This window comes from Armigeres subalbatus, chromosome 2 (genome assembly GCF_024139115.2).
Source record: "Armigeres subalbatus isolate Guangzhou_Male chromosome 2, GZ_Asu_2, whole genome shotgun sequence".
NCBI lineage: Eukaryota > Metazoa > Arthropoda > Insecta > Diptera > Culicidae > Armigeres > Armigeres subalbatus.
In genome coordinates, this window is record NC_085140.1 from 30,124,211 (window position 1) to 30,146,137 (window position 21,927).

At 39.8% G+C, this 21,927-nt stretch overlaps 1 protein-coding gene across 4 annotated transcripts in view; it reads right to left on the reverse strand.

The window, feature by feature from the left end:
* The window catches only part of LOC134218410 (GTP cyclohydrolase 1), a 77,116-nt gene that overhangs the window by 9,318 nt on the left and 45,871 nt on the right, over positions 1-21,927 (reverse strand). For all 4 annotated transcript variants that reach the window (XM_062697365.1, XM_062697362.1, XM_062697363.1 and 1 more), the window contains 2 exons: positions 12,441-12,574; positions 12,291-12,366 (listed from right to left, as the gene is read on the reverse strand). In XM_062697365.1, coding sequence (XP_062553349.1) covers positions 12,291-12,366; positions 12,441-12,574 — 210 coding nt within the window. The remainder of the gene's footprint in view (positions 1-12,290; positions 12,367-12,440; positions 12,575-21,927) is intronic.

Sequence of the window (21,927 nt, forward strand, 5' to 3'; positions counted from 1 at the left end):
TTTTGTTTGATTTATTTGTCAACGAAAAAAGCCAATTAAAACAACAAAAAAATGAGCAGTGAAGAGTGAGAAATTAGAAGTAAGTAGTGAGAAAGGTGGAATGGTAACTAAGAGGTGAGTAATGAGTAGTGAGAGGTGAGACTTGTGAAATAAGAAGTGAAATTATTTTTTTCCTTCAAACTTCCTTCTTCTTCCCTCTTCCTTTTTCTTTCGTTCTCCCTTCTCCCTTCCAACTTCTTCTCTCTATATTCACTCTTCTACCTTCTTTCTTCTTTTTTTCTTCCTCTCTTTTTTTACCTTTCTCCTTTCTTGTTTTAATTTTATTCTTGCTTCTTCCTTCTTCGTTCTTCCTTCCTCCTACTTCCTTCGTCCTCTGTCTTTCTTTCTTCTTTCCTCCTTCTTCGTTTCCTTCTCTCTTCTCAATTTTGTCTTCATTCTTCATTTTCGTTCTTCTTTCATTCTGCTACCTTCTTCCTTCTTTATTCACCTTTATTCCTTCTCCCTTCCTATTTCTTCTTTTTGTCTTCTTTCTTCTTTCTTCTTGCATCTTCCTTCTTCCATGTTCTTCTATTTTCTCCCTTCTTCCTTCTTTTATCTTCATTCTTCTTTCTTTGACCTTCTTCGATTCTGCATTCTTCATTCTTCGTTCTTTATTCTTCATTATTTATTCTTCCTTCTTCCTTTCCCCTTCTCCCTTCTTTCATCTTCATTCTACCTTCTTCCTTCTTTCTTCTCCCTTCTTTCATTTTCATTCTTCCTACATTAACCTTCCCTTCTCCTTTTTCTTTCTCTCTTCTTTCTTCTTTATTTTTCCTTCTTTCTCCCTTCTTGAATCTTCCTCTTTCCTTTATCATTCTTGCGCCTTTTTTTAATTTTTCCTTTTTTGATCTTGAAGAAAGAACTTCTTCCGTCTTATTTCTTCCTTCCTCCTTGTTTCATCTTCCTGCTTCCTTCTTCTTTTTTTCTTTTTCTTTCTCCCTTTTCCCTTCTTCAATCTTCCTTCTCCTGTCTTCCTTCCTTACTTTATCCTTATTTCTTCTTCCTTCATATGTTTTCCTTTTTTCCACTCATTTCTTGCTTGTTACTTCTCACTTCTTCATTCCTACAACACACTTCTTTATTCTCAATACTCGCCATTTACTTCAAACATCTTGTTTCGCACTTCTTATAAGTCACTTGTCACTTTCACTTTTTACAACTTAATAATCACTTCTAATTTCGAACGGCTAACTTCCCACATCACACACTCAATAAGGAAACAGATCAACTATTCGGCCAAATAGCGTTCGGCCAAATGGCCCTGTCTGCCAAATGGCATTCAACAAAACGGCATTCGGTCAAACGGAGGCCAAAATACCATAAACCCTAAAAAAATTGATTTTGGTCCTTTGGCCGAGGTCGATGGTACAATATCGGATTCAATGATTTCAACTCCGTTCTGCTTCTCTGTATTTCAGACCTTGGAATCAAGTTTAAAATAGATTAAAGAAAAGTAGGATGTTCATTTATGGAGAAGGTTTATGTAAAAATATGAATGAAAGACTCGTGTTAGTTATGATGTGGCTGGTAAACAGGTTTTACATAAAAGACTTCACTAAAAGCCATATTTTGACGTAGTGTAGAATCATGGGCGGATTGCGGAAGAGTGTAGAATCATGCGGATTTTGACGTAGGACTACGTCTGTCTTTTCTATATTGGGGTACACTTTACGATTGCGAAAATCGGGGACCGTCACGAAAATATGATAGACTTTAAACTTTAATATCTCAGCCGTTTCTCGATGGATTTTCAATTTTTATGGACCATTCGATCAAGGATGAGTCAACGCTTCTTTGTATTTATTTGAAAATACTAATTTTTAACTATTTATTATCGATAATTGATAAAAAGTTTAGAAATAGGTAAGCCAACCAATCACGTGCATGCATCACTAGCACAGACATCAAAAATCAATCACTTACGGGTTTGGATCTAATCCTCAGTTTGAACAAGGTTTCACGCAGAGCAGACGCATCAAAGCGATCGCAGCGGAGCGGACACAGCGCTGGTAACATTTTCAACGAAAATCCATCGCATTTTCTGAACAAAAAGGTTTAATTGCAAAAATAGACTGTTTCGGTGACATCGGCGTTTGGCGTAGAAAGCTTAGTTTCTGTTAGTGATTCCATCCATTCAAATTTACGGGCTTAATTTATTGAATACAAGAAAGCTGCTTTTCGGCGCGTGACCCATTTTGATCCAGATTCCGCAAAAAGCGGTTTAACCATTTATAAGGTAGCGGCATTGCGACATGTTTATTAACAAGAGCTCCCATGTAGTGGCTATATTTACTACCTAGTAATCCCCCAGATGAATTTGAGCCATAAAAATAGAAATGTCAATTTGAGAACGGTTTTTTTACGAACAGATCGTAAGTTTCGAGTGGAAGATGGATTTTCAGTTATAATTCGTTGAAAAATGCCGTCAAAGATATACTTTTTCCCATTGGTAATAATAATATGGCGTAATTAGCTTGAAAAATGCTTTGCCTTTCTTGTATATTTGGTTTTTGGATTTTTGACATAATTGCTTGGGAAAAAAGTGCAAAATATTTTTTTTTTCACTTTTTCACTTATGATGCGTTTTCCAACTAGGACTCTTCGCTGAAAATGTAACGTGTCTTGTTTTGATTTGTTTTAGGTAAAAGCTATTTTTTTAAAATCTTTTATTTATTTTTGATACATTTTCTCCCGCTTGCAAGGCAGTTGTAAATAACATTCTCCGAACGGTCCGTTGTCTGCGGAATCCCGATCAAAATGACTCGCGTGCACCGAAAAGCAACTTTCTTATATCTAATGGATTAACTCCATTATCCCTGGCCCCTTTTGTGATTCCATAAAGAGTGGTTCGACATTTGATGCAGTGGAGCGGACACAGCGTGGGCGTGGGTAGCAGTGGCAGGCGATGCTGAAGCTGAACATTTATTCCCTAATGCTTAATGAAAAATCATCGAATGGCGGTCGGACAGTTTCAACGCAAGGTGCCGACAAGCGTTTGGATGCAGTTAGTTATTGGAAAGGCGCATCGGGAGAAGAAAATTGGTTCTTCTCAGGACCAACATTTTATGGAAAGAAAGAGGTAATTGCGAAAATTGACTGTTTCGATGGTATTCGGTTTGGCATGGTAGCTTGATTGCTGTTAGTGATTACATCCATTCAAATTTACTGCATTGGAGGGAGATCCAAAGTGCTATCAAATTCGATATTTACGATTGAGTTTTGCACTTTGAGAAAGTTTATTTCGGATATTCGCATCAACCTACTTTTGTATTAAATGGTGAATTTTGTATAAAACTGATGAAGACGCAATCTCAATGGAAACTACCTACAGCAACCACCCACCGGCGAACGTCGCTCGAACAGACAGATGCCAAGAGATAATGTTTTGTAATATGAAGAAACTTCGTCTTTAGTCAAATTTCTGTTGTCATTCCTCGCAACGATACGCATCTTAGATAAACAACATCTCATAACCAAATTCAGAATCTTGCGCGAAAATTTCATAGGAATTTTAGAAGTTGTCATTTTCCGTTGTCTGCGGAATCCCGATCAAAATGGCTCGCGCGCGCCGAAAAGCAGCTTTCTTATATGTAATGAAGTAATTCCATCAGCTCCGCCCCTTCATTAATCGTTTTGAGTGCACATTATATTTACACTCATACAGATCACAAAGGGGCGGAGCTAACGGGCTTAATTTTTTTGAATGCATAGAAGCTGTTTTCCGGCGTGAGCGAGCCATTTTGGTCGGTATTTCGCAAATAGCGGTTCGACAAAGTTTGAAGCAGCGGAGCGGACACAGCAGCACGAAGGCGTGGATAGCGGTGGCAATGCTGAAAATTTATTCCAAATAGTGGAGGCTTAGTTAAAAATCATCGAGGACTGTGTGTAATTAATTCTAGAAGTTCTCCTCACTTTGCCTCGTACGCTTCCATCGCGGGCGAAACCAAACGTTTCAAATAAATATATTTGCGTTTGGTTTCACGCTACTTTTGATTCTGCTTATTTCTTCTTTATTCCGGACATTTTTGAGGATGGTCTCTTCTAGGATTGTGATATCCTCCACTGAAAGCCAGTCGATTGGATTCAGCGGCGATGCGGCCGATGAGTCATTTTAATCCCCCATTTTAATTCACATGTAACAAACAGATCACGCACGCGCAACTGAAGAGCTGGCCGAAAGCTGAGCAAATCACTTTTCCACACGAACCGCGAAAACGTTCGACACCCACTTTCGCGCACGGTTACCGCGATCCTTTATAAATTAACAGCTCAATAAATATTTTTGATTTAAATAAAATTTTATTCCAGTGGCAAAAATATTCGAATTGCCTTTGTTCAGAAGTTGAAGTGGATTTGGAATTGAAACAATTTCATTCATGATGGAATTCGGTTGCAGTTTTCAAGTGGAGCGCTGCACCGAAGGTTATTAACGATTTTTCCATAAAAGGGGAAACTTTTTCCATCACCCAGTCGCTGAAAAGCATCGAAAAAAATAGGTCAATTCGCACCTCTTTCTATCCCATCATCAGCAATAAGAACAATCCAAACTTCCCCGGAGGGAAAACTTTTCCCATTCCAATTTTCCATCCCGCAACTGAGGTGGCAAGACGTTTTTCGTGCCACTGCTTCAACTTTGTACCATCAATTTGATTCGAATAAATTGACTTCGTTATAAAAATTGGTGATGCTTGGCAACAGTTGAATGTTGAATGTCGTCGTCATCGTCATCGTCGTCGGTCGTTCACATGTACTTGCTTCTGGATGGATGACAAAGTTTTCCTATCGACGCCGCCGTCGAAAAACGGAAATCGATCGTCTGACTAACTATCTCCTTATTGTCGCTTCCAAGCAGCAAAGGACAAAGTGTAAATGATGGGGACCTTCCGCTTCCACCAATATTGCGTCTCTCTGCTGTGTGTGTGGTACGGGTGGTCATGGATGGTTGAAGGTTCGATGGCTCTTCAGTAGGTTCGAGTGCTCAACAGGTGCGTTGTTCGTTCCATAGATTGTTGAGACACTAACTCGATTTCCTGTGAGCGCTCAAGTGTTTTTATTCTATTCTGTCGTTGGCACTTGATGGAATAGCAATGAATATTGTGAAAGGAAAACGTGTTTGAAAACTAACGAACAAAGGTGACGGGTATATATAGTACAGGACTGATATCTAATATTGGATTGGTTTGATCAAATTAAATATGAATATGGATTTGCTTACTCAACAGGTAGGTTCATATGAATGAATTAATCAGATTTAATTCCCTGTGCTGGTAGCTTCCTTATATGACGGTGGAAAACACTATTCATATTTATTGAAGAAAATTATTTAGCTTTTTTTAGTGGAATGTTTTTACTGTCATAAGGGGACGGCCCCTGGTCATATATGGGGGGAGGGGAGGTTTTGGAAAATGACCACGATAAGCCACGTGGGGGGAGGGGGGGGGGTGTTGCTCTCGAACCACGTGTTTTTTTTACACGAAAAACTTTTAGTGAATAACAATAGCGGTATAAAAATACAAATAATTAAAATTTAATGATTTCATCATTAAACGAAAAGCACATCTAAAGGCCGATGCCCACGTAGCGTCTTTTCAACTCAGCGTTAAAAAGACGTAGGTGTGCATCGTGAAAAATCAATAACATATAAATTCATAATATGAAAAAAGTGGCAGTGTTCCAGAAAAAAACTCTCCAATTCCTAAAACAATCTAGGTTAAAAATAGTGTTATAATAACGATTGAAACTTAAATCCCAAAACAAATATCAACCCTTTCAGGACGGATGGGTCATATATGCCCAGCGTTCTAGATTGTCTATAAAATCACAAAAGTGAGCTAGGCCACCACCAGTAAAATTGTTCATCTAGATCAGTGATCCCCAAAGTGCTCCAAGCCTTTTCCTGCGGCCCGCGAAGGTTTTCTGAGAATACACTACATGTGGCCTATTGATAAGCATTATATGTATGACAGGAAAAGCTTTTTATCATTCCCAATATCTCTCGGGAACCTGTCAAGTTTACACCACTATGATGATGAAGCACGATTTATATATCGTGAATAGTTTTATCATTATGGTTCATGAAATTCATAACTTCATACATAGATAATATGTAGACCGACAGCAAATATACTTCTATGTTATCGCTCCTGGTTATAATAATAGCAAATTTGTATTTAACCGCAGAATTAAAGGAACTCAAGATTGAACTACAAGTAAAAATAATGTTCTCATACACTGATCTGTAATAAGAATGTTTTAATTTCTCAAAATAAGCTAGATTTTGGAGAATTTAAACTGAATTTTGTGAATTATTACCTCCAGAAACTACGTTGACTATCAACAATGGATTCTGTTCAGAATACTATTCGAATTCTTTTCAGAATCTCAAACAGAATTCATACAAATTTCGAAAAGATTGTGCCCCAAATCACTCCCGGAATTCTGTTCAGAATCGTGAATGGATTCTCTCTAGAATTCCAAACTAATTCTGTATAAAATTCTCATCGGATTCTGTTCATACTCCTTTTCAGAATCTCAAATGGATTCTGTTTATAATCCCAAACGGATTCTGTTCAGAATATCAGTAAGATTTTGTTTAGATTCTCAAACGAATTTTGCTCGGAATCTGGAGCGGATGCTGTTTAGAATCCCAATAGAGTTTTTTTTTAAGAAAATGAAAATCATGAGATCAAAATTACAGAATCAGTTGCCACATGATTATTAGGTAAAACAGCATAGAATATTTTCTGCCAACTGAGCCGACAAGATGCTATGGCGAAAAAACAGTTTTTTTTATGTCAAGTCCGCTACTGCAACAACTGTAGTGTAGACTAAAAGTCAAAAATGAAATGTCCTTACAAGTACATATTTTGTTTAAAAAAGATTGAAAGTAATATTATATATTGTTAAAATATTCAATATTCTATAATGTGCAATATAAACTGAAAAATAAATCTTGCAAATATACTGCGGCCCGCTTCAAAAGCTCAAAACGTCTGTGCGGCCCTTGATAATAAGCATGCTGGGGACCACTGATCTAGATATTGGCTTTACAGAAAAAATATGAGAGCTCAACTTTGACTGACCCTGAAAACTCAGACATCCGAAACCTTGGGAAGAGAGCATGCACGAACATGACGAACTTTGTCTCAAATGCCGAACAGGCAAAGTTAAAATTATTTTAAATTCCGATCACATTGAACACTGTTTCCAATAGCTTATCTAGGCTTGATTTACTGTACACTTCGTAGATAGCTGTTAGTCGTGATTAGCCGGGAAACAAGAAATATGCACTACCAATTAAATAGCTTTCTTGGGATTAGAAAACTATTTTCACTACAAATGCTTTGTAGTTTCAATAAATAAAGACCAATAACGATGCCAGCCACGTCCTCACCGTCAAGGAGGAGATAGGATCTCTTGCATTTCCCTGAGCGCCATGAGAAAGTGGTAGTTGGTTAGATGAGAAGGAAGTCGATTTGATAAGCGACTAAATAATAATTTTGTACGAAGTTATTTTGAACGAATTAATTGAAGTAAGAAAAGAGAAAAGGAATAGTGAGAAAAGAGAAAGTGAGAAGGGTGCAGTAAGAAAGTGGAAATGATTAAGGGAGAAGGAAGATTCAAGAAGGAAGAAGCAAGAACGAAGAAAGCAGTAGGAAGAAAAACGAAAATCAAGAAGAGAGAATCAGAAGAAAAAAGGAAGAGGGAAGAATGATAAAGTAAAATGAAAGAAGAAAGAAGGAAAAGAGAAGAAAAAAAGAAGAAAATAGGAAAAAAGAAGGAAAAAAAAGTAAAAGGGAGAAGGGAAATAAAAAGGAAAAAAAGAAGAAGGAAGTAGGAACGATGGCATACGATAAAAAACAAACTTTATTTGAGAATTTGAGCATAGTATAACTAAACAGGGGTCTCCAGTTACCCTGCGAACAAAGGCGTAGGATTGCCAATCCGGAGAGGGTGAGTTCGATTCTCTGTCCGGTCTAAGATGTTTTCGGGTTGGAAACTTTCTCTACACCCTGGGCATAGTGTATCCATTGAATTTGCCACATAAGATACATACTCATGCAATGACAACCAAAGGAAATCTTTTAATTAACAACTAAGGTAATGATAAAAAAGTTCCTCCAAGAATTCACCCGGAAAGTCCTCCGGAAGTTCCTTCAGGAATTTCTTCGGAAGTTCCTCCAGAAATTCCTTCGGAAGTTCCTTCAGGAATTCCTTCGGAAGTTCCTTCAGAAATTCCTTCGGAAGTATCTCCAGGAATTCCTTCGGAAGTTCCTCCTGGAATTCCTTCGGAAGCTCCTACTGGAATTTTTTCGGAAGTTCCTCCGAGAATTCCTTCGGAAGTTCCTCCGGGAATTCCTTCGGAAGTTCCTCCGGGAATTCCTTCGGAAGTTCCTCCGGGAATTCCTTCGGAAGTTCCTCCGGGAATTCCTTCGAAAGTTCCTCCGGGAATTCCTTCGGAAGTTCCTCCGGGAATTCCTTCGGAAGTTCCTCCGGGAATTCCTTCGGAAGTTCCTCCGGGAATTCCTTCGGAAGTTCCTCCAGGAATTCCTTCGGAAGTTCCTCCAGGAATTCCTTTGGAAGTTCCTCCAGGAATTCCTTCGGAAGTTCCTCCAGGAAATTCTTCGGAAGTTCCTCTAGGATTTTTTTCAGAAGTTCCTTCGGGAATTCCTTTGGAAGTTCCTCCAGGGGAACCTCCGGAAGTTCCTCCAGGAATTTCTTCGGAATTTCCTCCAGGAATTCCTTCGGAATTTCCTCCAGGAATACCTTCGGAAGTTCCTCCAGGAATTCCTTGGGAAGAATGTCCAGAAATTCTTTCGGAAGGTTCTCCAGAAATTCTTTCGGAAGTTCCTCCACGAATTGCTTCGGAAGGTTATCCAGAAGTTCTATCGGAAGTTCCTACAGCAATTCCTTCAGAAGTTCCTTCAGGAATTCCTTCGGAAGCTCCTCCAGGAACTCCTCCGGAAGTTCCTCCAGGAACTCCTCCGGAAATTCCTCCAGGAACTCCTCCAGGAACTCCTCCGGAAGTTCCTCCAGGAACTCCTCCAGGAACTCCTCCGGAAGTTCCTCCAGGAACTCCTCCAGGAACTCCTCCGGAAGTTCCTCCAGGAACTCCTCCGGAAGTTCCTCCAGGAACTCCTCCGGAAGTTCCTCCAGGAACTCCTCCGGAAGTTCCTCCAGGAACTCCTCCGGAAGTTCCTCCAGGAACTCCTCCGGAAGTTCCTCCAGGAACTCCTCCGGAAGTTCCTCCAGGAACTCCTCCGGAAGTTCCTCCAGGAACTCCTCCGGAAGTTCCTCCAGGAACTCCTCCGGAAGTTCCTCCAGGAACTCCTCCGGAAGTTCCTCCAGGAACTCCTCCGGAAGTTCCTCCAGGAACTCCTCCGGAAGTTCCTCCAGGAACTCCTCCGGAAGTTCCTCCAGGAACTCCTCCGAAGTTCCTCCAGGAACTCCTCCGGAAGTTCCTCCAGGAACTCCTCCGGAAGTTCCTCCAGGAACTCCTCCGGAAGTTCCTCCAGGAACTCCTCGGAAGTTCCTCCAGGAACTCCTCCGGAAGTTCCTCCAGGAACTCCTCCGGAAGTTCCTCCAGGAACTCCTCCGGAAGTTCCTCCAGGAACTCCTCCGGAAGTTCCTCCAGGAACTCCTCCGGAAGTTCCTCCAGGAACTCCTCCGGAAGTTCCTCCAGGAACTCCTCCGGAAGTTCCTCCAGGAACTCCTCCGGAAGTTCCTCCAGGAACTCCTCCGGAAGTTCCTCCAGGAACTCCTCCGGAAGTTCCTCCAGGAACTCCTCCGGAAGTTCCTCCAGGAACTCCTCCGGAAGTTCCTCCAGGAACTCCTCCGGAAGTTCCTCCAGGAACTCCTCCGGAAGTTCCTCCAGGAACTCCTCCGGAAGTTCCTCCAGGAACTCCTCCGGAAGTTCCTCCAGGAACTCCTCCGGAAGTTCCTCCAGGAACTCCTCCGGAAGTGCCTCCGGGAACTCCGCAGAACGTTCCTCCAGCCGCTCCTCCGGAAGTTCCTCCAGGAACTCCTCCGGAAGTTCCTCCAGGAACTCCTCCGGAAGTTCCTCCAGGAACTCCTCCGGAAGTTCCTCCAGGAACTCCTCCGGAAGTTCCTCCAGGAACTCCTCCGGAAGTTCCTCCAGGAACTCCTCCGGAAGTTCCTCCAGGAACTCCTCCGGAAGTTCTTCCAGGAACTCCTCCGGAAGTTCCTCCAGGAATTCTTCCGATTGTTTCTTCGAGTTTTTTCAGAAATTCTTGATGAAGTTCCTCAAGCAATTCATTCGGAATTCTTTTGAAAATTCATCTGGATTCCAGAAACTCCACTAGAAGCTATGCCAGAAATTTCCAGGAGACCTTCTCCAGAAGCCCTCTAGAACAGTGGTTCCCAATCTTCTCGGGGTCGTGACCCTCTTGACGATTAGTCAAGTTGCCCACGGCCCCCTGAAAATGTAATGCTAAAATCAAGAACAAACATATATTATTAAGTCAATTTATTGGAACAACTTTGTCTCTAATATTATCCAGCAGTAATTCATCCAGTGCGATTATGGTTCCAACTTATAAGGTTATGTGTTTGATAAGGCCAAATCATCTTCATTGTTCAATATGTATCTCGCTTTGGTCGTTATCACGAGATGTATTGAAAATCCACTCTCGCACAGGTATGTATGTAAGGCAAACGATTAGAATCTTCAAAGCTTGGAACGCGGCTTTGGGATACGCTTCGTATACACAAAAACTAAAAATATTCCACCAAATAATTCTCTCAATGATGATCTATTTCGTATGTCCAAAATTCATTCAGAATTCATCAAGCCAACCAAGACAATAAAGATCTATCTTTGGCTCCAGAGAGTTTAGTTGAACAATAATTTCCAATTTGAAATCTGCATCTATTTTAGTTGATCCTTCTCCAATCAAATTGCGGTTAATCAAATATTGTAATATTTCCGACTCATACTTCGCGTCGCCAGTTTTAACTTTTGTACGAATGCTTGTAAATTGTCTCTGAAGTGAATCAGATTGGTTTTCTTGGACTGTAACTTCATGATCAGCGAGTTTACCATGCGAGAGAACCATGCAATGAACACCTTTGGCATGTGATTGAAATCCAGATTTTGGCTTAAGCATTACTGGTGCACCAGTAGTACAAACATCCCCAACTTTCTCCCACTGCAGTTCTTCAGATTAAAAAAAAGGTATGTATGCTCTGCTCGGGAATTCTTTAGACATTAAAGTGCTAATTCCTCCATCTTGCAAGCATTTCTCCGGGTATTTCAAAATTTTTCCACGATTCAGCGGAATTAATTTAAGAATTTTCAGGAAGTTTCTACAAGTATTCCCCTGGATATTTCTGAAGAAATTCCACTGAAAATTTCAGAAAATTCTATTAAAAAATCTTCCGATAATTTCTCTTAAAGCGCTACCACCTCTTAGGATCCAATGGGAATTCTGCGTAAAGAACACCATAGGATCACTCACGGTGTTCTCCTTAAGGTAATTCCAGAAACGGCACCGGGAAAATCTCCTTTTAGAAATATTAGACGATGGGTTTTCTGCGGGAATATCCGAAGGAGCTGAAAGATTTCGAAGAAGAAATTTGTGAAGGAATTGTTAGATTGAATCCCTAAAGATTTTTTTTTGGATAAATTCATGAAAAAAATCGATAGTGAAACTGTTCAAAATCCAAATAAATTTTACCAGAAAGCTTAAAATAAGACAGTTGCTCTTTGCTGCAGTATTGAAAGTGATACCCTTGAAAACGCGAGGTGCATTAACAACATTGGATTTACGAAAAGTTCGTCCTTAATCTCTTGTTGATTTCAAATTGAGCATAATCTAGGTGTTACATTGAAGCATCCCGTTTGAATAAAAATTGATCGCAAAGAATCGTCTTGCAAACAATAGAATGGAAACTGGCGAAGCCACTTGCCACCCTACTCCTGAAGAAACTATAAATGCGATTTCTTCCATTGTCGACGTTGGTTGGTCACTTGAAAACAGAGTGCCTTTATGTCGTTTTGCTGTGACTTCCCCGAAAGCATTTCCCGTTGCGCAAATATTCTCAGTTCTCACATTCTCATTCTGATTCATAATGCATTCAAATGCACAGCACAGCGACGAAGCTCATAGATGTTGTATGTAACACTACTAGTCTGGGATTTAGAGATTTGCTTCCATTTGAGGGGACAAAGAAAATTTCGCAATCGATTTGTTTCGGAACCGGAAACGTGTCGACAGGCGGCTGCCACTTACCTTCCAAGCTTTGGTCGTATCCTTTGGTGAAGAACAGCATCGCTTTGGCAGCTCGTTCCGGCGTTTTGAGCAGTCCCTGGAATACAAAGTTAAAGTTGAGCATGACTATCAAACCGGTGAATGGCAATCGAGTCAAGAGTCGTAACCAACCTGTCGTTCGGGATCCTCCCCCAGGCTGCTCAGCAGCATGCGGTACGATTTGGACATGAACGGCAGCAGGTCCTCCCGGGTCGATGGTTTGTGGTCCAGCTCCAGATCGTGATGGAATGTGCATTTTTCGTGTCCTGGTTTTTTGCCCGGACGGATGAGTGGGCAGATATGAAAACGAAAATGAAATTTTGATTAGTGGTATTGTGGGTTTGTTGATGGGCGGGTTTTCAATCATGCAAATATTTGCTATGCGTAAACACTGCAGCTAGGCAAAATCAAATCAGGCTGGATGATAGGCAGCGGCATGCATTACTAATGAGTGTTTCAAAGTGGATACTGGAAAGTGGGTTTGAAGTTGGCTTTTGAATCTATTATGTTTTTACAGTTGATGGTTGTTTAACAATTCAACAAAATGGCGAGTGGTTTCTAATTGATTGAATTTCATAACATTGTTCAGAATAAAGTAAGGGCAACTGATAGATATTGTTTCGAGTGCACATGAGCAGATTGATGTAAAGTTGTAAAGTTCAGTCACATTCATAACCATTGGTGAATAGTTTTAAAATAATAAAATCGAATCCATTCAACAATCGTAAAAATAAGCTCCAAAGACACTACTATTAGAAAACATGGCATGGTAACAACCCTGCATATCGTTCATTACTGACGTATGAAAGTCAAACAGCGCATTCATCGATATTGAAACGAACTAATTAAATTACAAATCAGTTCCTGCAGCCAACAAACATTCCAAGAACCGCACACCTGTCGCCGGTGCCTCCGCCCTTGAATATCCTCCATGGCCAGCAGCAATAATAAACCGCCGATAATCACCGTATAATTACCGGACCCAGAAGTGTTCTCCCGCGTGCAAACTGAACTATCGTACAACAACACGAAATCTCACTTCCACTCCAGTCGATTCCAATCCAAAACCACTTCATATTCATCAGCAGTTTGTGGTGGGTCATGTGATTCGCCGATGGGTCGGGTTTTGTAACGAGACTGCAAGCGTTAATCCTACGACCTGTTTCCCTCCGGCTGCTCCGGCCGGCCGACTACCGGCCCTTGTCCAAACAACGTTCAACAAACACATTGTGTTCCCCGGAGGGCGAACTGACTTGTTGACCGCCGCTGAACACCCACCGCCGCAAAATATGCATAACAATAATGGAATAATCGGTAGTCAGTGCAGTTCTGGCAGGTGTTCGCCCATTCCAGCAATCAGTTTACCAATGACCGCAAATCCGCGCTGGATGGGGCGGGAGGAGAGAGTCAACATGTTAAACTGTCAAATGGGTAATTTGGCCACTAGAATTCTCATTCCCGCGAGCACACGGTCGGTCACCGGTAGACCGGGGCTTAATGAATATTTAATCCCTGCCCGGAGCATAAAACTGTGCTAAATCAGTTCTCATTACACTTCCACGAAGAGAAGGTTTTTGTTTTCGTTCGATAGCATAATCCAATTAGCTTTATGACTTTGCAAATGAGTATCGGGCTTTCGCATGCTGAATCCTTAAATTCCGATTTTGAAATTGTCGGAATGATTCACTGTTGAAATTTTATGTTGTTACTGGGAATATTATATTGAAATTGTATTTCGCGGATAATAAGTTATTTTCGTATTTCATGATTGTGGTACATTGTGCCGGATTTTAGCAATATAAACCATGTAATTGTATTCAAAAGCCCCTCGACTTCGTAGTTGCATTATTTCCATTATTTTTGTCAATATTTAAGTATTTTTGTCGTTGTATTGCGTAAAATTCTAGAATGTCCCATAACCTTTCGAAGTTATGAAATACTTTCTCCTGGAAGTTCCTCCAGAATTCCTCCTGGAAGTTCATTCAGAAGTTTTTCGGAAATTTCTCCAGGAATTCCTCCGGGAGTTCCTCCAGGAAGTTCATTCAGGAGTTCTTTCGGAAGTTTCTCCAGAAATTCCCCCGGAAATTCCTCCAGGAATTCCTTCGGGAGTTCTTCCAGGAATTCCTCCGGAAGTTCCTCCTGCAAGTTCCTCCAGGAATTCCTCTTGGAAGTTCCTCCAGAAATTCCTCCGGAATTCTTCCAGGATTTTTTTCGGAAGTTCATTTCCTCCTCAGAGGATGTTCCTCCAGGAATTCCTCCGGGATTTTTTTTTCAGAAATTCTTGATGTTCCTCAAGCAATTCATTTCATCAAACTCTACTAGGAGCTATGCCAGAAATTTCCAGGAGACCTTAGCTAGAAATTCACCTGAGAGTTACTTAAGGTTTTATCAAGGCCATTCCCATTCTAGCTTTACCAGTAATTCCTTTAGAAATTCCACATAAATTCCATATAAATCATAACCTTTCGAAGTTATGAGAGACTTCATTTAGCCTTGTGAGCAAAGGAACTTGGTTTATAATTTTTCTTTTTTCATGCAGCATTTTAAAGATCAGTTTGATCTAGCTCCTGTTGGGGAAATATCTGTGGGGGATTCTGTCTTTGAAATGCCAAATTGGCCACTGTATCCCTTGCTATAAAACGTATGCTCGGCCAAACTAAAAAAGAGTTCATGAATTGTTTTGGGTTTCTGGTCATAAATTATTTTCGAATGTTATGTGAAATTTGTTTGGAAATTCTACTGGATTTAATTTTTGTATTTTTGTTATGAACTTCCTTGCTCAAAAGATCAACTTCTAGAGTTTTGTTTTGGATTTCTCCAGAAGCTTTTCCAGAACTTTTAGTGGAAGTCCATCGGAAAATCCTCCTGAAATTCTCTCAACAATTTATTCAAAAATTTCGCCAGATATTCAAATCAGCGATTCTTTCATCAATTTATATTTATTTGTTTATTAGTACACCATCTTCGACCACGACCACAGATTGCTTCTTTAATAGTTAAATTTCTTTAATAGTTAAATTTACAAATTTGAAGAAGTCCGCAGAATTTTCAGTGGGAATTCCGGAGATTCAGTGGAATTTCCGTAGAATTTCTACCGCTCTCTAAAGAATCCCGATCAAAATGGATCGCGTGCGTCGGAAAGCAGCTTCCTTACATTTAATTCTATAGAGAGCGGTCCCTAAGCATGGGAGACTGGAAATTCTAAGCATCCTGTAAAATTTTCTCGCAAAATTCTGAATTTGGTTATGACCTGTTAATGAATCAAAATACACTTAGTTTTTATTTCTGCAGCTCGGCAAAAATCCGCACAGCCGTGCGCCAGCAAAATAAAAAACTGAAACTCCGGCAAAAATGATGTTTGTTAGCTGATTTTCGGCAAATTATTTGCTGATTTCCAGCAATTTTGACAGAAATTTCGGCAAAAAACATGTTTGCTGGGACACGGTTGTGCGAATCTCGGTAAAAGTTGACCATTTTGCTGAGATCCCGGTAAAAAAATTAAGTGTGTACGTTTTGATGAAAAGAGCTCCATAATAAATTTTACCCAAGACGAAATTTCTTCATCGTACAAAACATATTCGCTTGGCGTCTGTCGGTTTGAGCGACACCGGTGGGTGGTTACTGTAAAGCTTCAGAGAAGTTTTCGTGAAGTTACCAATGATTTTCTTGAAAATTCCGTTCAATTTCTTGTTGAAATTTCGAAAAACTCTCCGTTAAAACAAAGAAAAAACTCATGTGTGAAAATTCGGAGGATTTCCCGTTGAAATGCAAAGAATTTATCGTAAAATTTTTAGACGGAAAAAGATCGTTCGGCAGAAAGCCATTTGGCCGAAGACCACAAGGCTGATAGTTGTTTGGTCGAATTTGTCGCTTGACCGAATAGACCATTTGGTAAAAGACTATCTAGCATAAAGTTATTTGGCCTTTGTCATTCGGTCGAACAGTTCATTTGGCTGAAAAAATCGGTTGGCCGAATAGCTCAATTGGCCGAATTCGCCAGTAGTCTGAAATGACATTCGGTCAAAAGTGTTGTTCCCATTTTGATTATTCTCAAGACATTAACATAAGAATATTTTGAATTTCGCCGGAAAAACCGGATCAACTTCCCCAGAAAACTCTATTTTTTTTTTCAGATTATTCATTTGGCAATTATTTTCACATTTTCCACGGGAATTACTTTGAAGTTACCAAGAGGAGCTCTTTGGATTTGCTAGGGAAAATTGTTTGGAATTTTAGCGGAAAATTCGTCGGATTTTATATGAGAGTCTCTTCAAAATTTTCACGAAAGTTGTTCCAATTTCTACATGAAGAAATTTGCACAGAAAATTCTTCATAATTGTAGGAGCTTGTGACTGGTAAAAGGGATGCTTCCACGTTGACTTTCTCAATGTAATTTAATTAAGACGAATAGACTAGAGCCAACGTTAAAACAAAAATCCATGGGAGACTCTTTGGAATTTTCACGACGAAAAATTCTTCAAAGTTACAGCGGAAGATTGTTCAAAATGTAGATTTCAATAAAAAAAATCTTTGATTTTCAACGGAAAAATACTTGGAATTTTTAAAATTCTTGGGAAATTCCATTGACCGAAAGCGACAGACGGTCGAACTGGTAATTTGTCAAAGACCCTCACAAGTCGTCTGGTCGAATCGATCGTTCAGCCGAAGAAGTAATTAGGCCAAAAACGCCGTTTGATCGAAAATGTCATTTGGCATTCGGTCAAATGCAGGGATTGAATCCTAAAGAGAAAGAGCAAGTCTCTCACTTATCATCTCTGTATACATATACAATATGTAGCATAACGCGAGAAACTTTTTTCGCAAGCTGTCATTATAGAGAACTGATTCGGGATGTTATAACCCAAGATAAATTTCTATTAGAAAGCTCCAAATGCGGGGAGCACTGGCTCTGATGATGCATTTCAACTTGTTCTACACAGCTGTGCAGTAACCAACACGAAAGGAGCGAAAATCACCATTTTTCTGTGGGGGCTGCCTATCCGATTCTGTTTTTTCGCACTTGTATACAAGTTTGATAAATTTGTTATCATGGCTTGTTATGATTCGGAACCGTTTTTGCCTCTCTTTTATCGTTGTTCGTTATCTATTGAGAGCGATTTCTGCAAACCCTGGTCAAATGTCAATTACTGAACGAACCATATGTCATAACTGGCCACTCGTTTGTTCAAATGGTCTTTTCGACAAATAACTATTATGCAAAATTCCGTAACCTCACTTTTTAAGTTGATACTGGTCTTCAAGCCAAAATTCCATTTAACCGAGCCGAACTGATTGTTTATCCGAAAATATTATCAGTTCAACAATGGTTTGGCCGAAAATGTAGTTTTGCCGAAAGCGACACACAGCCAAAAGGAAGATTCGGCCGAACTGAAAAACAACCATTTCGGCCAAATGGCATTTTCTGCGATAAGTGCCGTTCGGCTGAATTTATCATTTGGCCAAAAAGTCGTTTAGCCGATTTGATCATGTGGTAAAAATGCCGTTTTGCCGAATGGGTTGTTTTGCAGAAAGGACATTTTCGGGCCAAATGGTTCTTTCTGTCAAATGGCCATTCCTACTAAAGGACATTTTCAGTCAAATGACCATTATTCGATCTATCGATTTTGAACAACCAAATTACCAGTTCGGCCGAATGTCCCTTTCAGCTATATGTCGCTTTTTGGCCAAACTACATATTCGGACAAACCATTTTCGACCTGATAACAGTTTCAGATATGCGTTCAATTCGGCTTAATAGGATTTGGTTAGATGACTTTTGGCTTAAAGGCCAGTATCGACTTAAAAAGTAGAAAGGTTACAAAATTTCGATTAATGGTCATTTGACAAAAAAGCTATTTCGCCGTTAATGTGATTCGGTCAATCATGTGGACATTTTAACCGTATTATTCGTAATTGACATTTGGCCGTATGACCCGTTGGGCCAAACAACATTTTGGCAAAATAGAACATTCTGTCAAACAACCATTTTGACCAAACGGTATTTTCGGGCTGATGACATAATCGACCAAACGACCTGTTAGGGAAAACGACTTTTTCATCCAAATTACAAGTTCGGCCATATTTTGCTTTTAGCCGATGGAATTTCCCAAGAATTTCTTATGAACAATACTCTAGTCGATGCTGGGTCATTAGGCCGAATGGTCATTAGGCCAAACGGTCATTAGGCCGAATGAGAAGTGGGGAGTGAGAAGTGGAAAGTGCGAAGTGAGGAAAAAGTAAGGCGGAAGAAGAAGTATGAAAGAAAGAGGAAGAAGGAGTAAGGAATAAGGATGAAGGAAGACGGAAGAAGGAAGAAGGAAGAGGGAAGAAGGAAGAAGGAGGAAGAAAGAAGAAAGAAAGAATAAAAAAGAAGGAAGAAGGAAAAAGGAAGAACCAAGGATCAAGAAAAAAGAAGGAAGAATTAAGAAGGAGGAATTAAAAGGAAGAAGAAACAAGAATAAAGAAGGAAGAAGAAAGAAGAATTAAGGGAAGAGGAACTAAGAAAGAAGGAAGAAAAAAAAGGAAGAAGGGAGAAGGAAGAAGGAGAAGGAAGAAGGGAGAAGCAATAAGAAAAAAGAAGAAAGAAGGAATAAGGAAACGGAAAAAAAGAAGGAAGAAGAAAAATGGTAAAAGGAAAAAAAAGAAAAAGGAAGAAGAAAAAGAAAGAAAGAAGAAGAAAGAAGGAAGGAGGAAGCAGGGATAAAAAAGGAAGAAGGAGGGAGAAAGAAGAACGAATAAGGAAGAAGGAAAAAGAAATAAGAAAGAAGAAGTAAGAAGGAAAAAGAAATAAGAAAGAAGAAAGGATTAAAAGGAGGACGGCAGAAGGAAAAGGAAAAAGGAAGAAGAAAGAAGGACGTAAAAAAACGAAGAAGGAGGAGGAAAAAGGAAACAAAAAAGAAGGAAAAATCAAGAAGAACGCAGGGAGAAGGAAAAAGGAAGAAAATAAAAAAGAAACAGGAAGAAATAAGAAAGAAGGAGAAAGAAGGATAAAAGAAGAAGGAAGAATGAAGAAGAAAAAAGGAAGAATAAGGGAGAAAAGGCAGGAGAAAGGAAGAAGAAAGGCGGAAAGGACACGAAGAAAGAAGGAAGAAGAGAGAAAAAAAAGATGGAAGCAACAAGAGAGAAGGAGGAAATGTTGAAGTGAAGGAAGAACTGCTGATTTCTCATTTTTTGCCTCTTTTTTCTTATTCTAGTGACCATTCGGCCTTACGACCTTCGGCATAATGGTCTGACACCTCTAGTCGTTAGATAACTGCAACATGTTTACGTTTCAGCTAGCGAATACCGTTTAATAACTGCAACGCATTATAGACGTCAAACGGTTGTCAGTCGACGTCAGATGCAATAAAAGTGTAATCGAGTTACAGTTAAATTACTTGCAGTTATCGAACGTCTACTGTACCATGAGTTTCTCGCAGAAATCCAAAGAAATCTGAGCAATTTTCCATTGAAAACTACATTTTGAACAATCTTACTCGGGAATTCTAAACAATTTGCCGTTGGAATTCCGGAGAATTTTCTCGTGAAAATTCCAGAGAATTTTCCTTTTCCTTCCTCTCAATGCTATGCTATGCCAAACTATCAGTCCTAATGATTCTGGACTGAGCAAACTAACATGAAAACACCCGTTCTATCAACCGCACACTTCTACAATTATGAAGAATTTTCTTTGTAAATTTTAAAAAAATACTAAACAGGAACTTTCCGTGGATATTCCGAACATTTTTCTGAAGAAATTTGGAAAAATTTCTTATGGAAATTCCGACGAATTTCATGGTAAACCTCCAATTTTTTTTTTTGAATTCCAAAGAGCTTCCGTGGGAAATTCAGTTTTCGTGAAAAATCCGAATAATTTGGAAAACTTGAAGAACTTTTTTGAGAAGTTCATCAGATTTTCAAGCGAAATTCTAAAGATTCTTCCGTGAATGTCTTGAAAACATCCCGAAAAAAGCAAAAAAAAAACTAAGTAAAAAAAATCGCCACGCCGATTCACGCCGCCGCCGGCTAAAATAGCTTTCGGCGTGACGCCGAAAACGCCGCCTCCAAATTTTGGACCGGCGCACACTTCTACTTTTGGTGCAGCTTTTTATTTGGCGCCACTTTTACTCTATAAAGTGGCGCCAAATAAAAAGTTGCACCAAAAATTTCAGCGAGCCGGGTAAAATCAAATTTCCGCCCTACCACACACAAGACAAGGCAAATGAATTGTGATGACAAATAGGTCCTATGCTGAAGGCTAATGTGACAACAAAACGGAACATAGTTAACTCCTTGAAAAAGGCACATCCCAAAAGACTGAAAGCCAATACCTTCATCGTCGCCATCTTAGTCGAATCAATCAAGTAAAATTCTATCGAGAAATATTGTCGTGAAACCTCATGGACTGATGTATAAAGGGCCAAATTATGCTTCTATGAAATTCCTCGGGTCGAAAAATTGCTCCATAGATTGGGGAGCTGTATCGTAGCCTAAGGTGTCGGTTTTACCCACTTTTCCCCTATCAACTAAGTACTGCTGAAAACGCTGTATCTGTATTTACACAGCACCACACCCAACCAGTGTATGAGAACCTTACAGAAACTGTAATAATAGATTGCAATACAATCAATTGAAATCTTACAATTTTGTATTATTTTAATACGATATCTTTATAAAACGCTTACATTATTTGTATTATTACCTTGCAGAATTGTATATGCCAAGATTTTATTCAGCTTTTTACGCTAGCCATAAATCAACTATGGTAATTCAAATTTGACACATGAGGTGTGTTGTTAAATTCAACTTATCGTTTTTTGATGAGTTTGCCGATGTTGTCACAAGGATGTCGTGCTACACGATAAAAAGTTCATTTGCATCCACCATGCAACACATCAATCCATCGTAGGGTGGATTGTGATGGGATGATGGTAAATAGCAGTACAGAAAAAGAAGGCATCACATATTTTGACAGTTTGTTTGTTTTCACCGGAATAGAAAGCAGAATGAAAGTTGTTTCGCGCTAATAGAGCTTTAAATACTCGGTTGAATTCCACTATTCTTTATAAATTGAATAGTTACGACTTGCACCTACCTAACAAGGAGCGAAATACTTACATAAGGTAGGCAACTGTAACATTTCTTGCTAGTTTTGAAAATGTAACAAACATATTTTAGGGAACTTCTTGAGAGTTTCATGCATTCCCAGCCGGGCAAAGATGCTTCGCCAGAGATTGTGATTCGCTGCGTTGCCACAACTTCAGGCCACTTCAAATGTGCGTCCACGGCTAACAAATAATAAACTCCGTTGATAAGACCAACAAAATCAACGTGAACACGCTTCCATGGACCCATCGGTCTTGGCCACGGAACCGGTGCTGCTTTTGGTGGACATTTTGCTACGGAAGCACAACATTTACAGGCATTGACGTACTGGGCGCTTTGAAGCAACTGCTAGATGGGAGCTTATCAACTTTATGGCCATGGAGAAAGCAGAGCGGAGGATGGCAGATATTCATCTTCAATTTTCACCACATCCCTACTACTCGAAAAGATGAACCAACAATGGGGACCCCATGTCCGTAAGCCCTACTTCCATTAGGAACACGAAGATTTAATGCCTGTACCATTTTAGCTACCT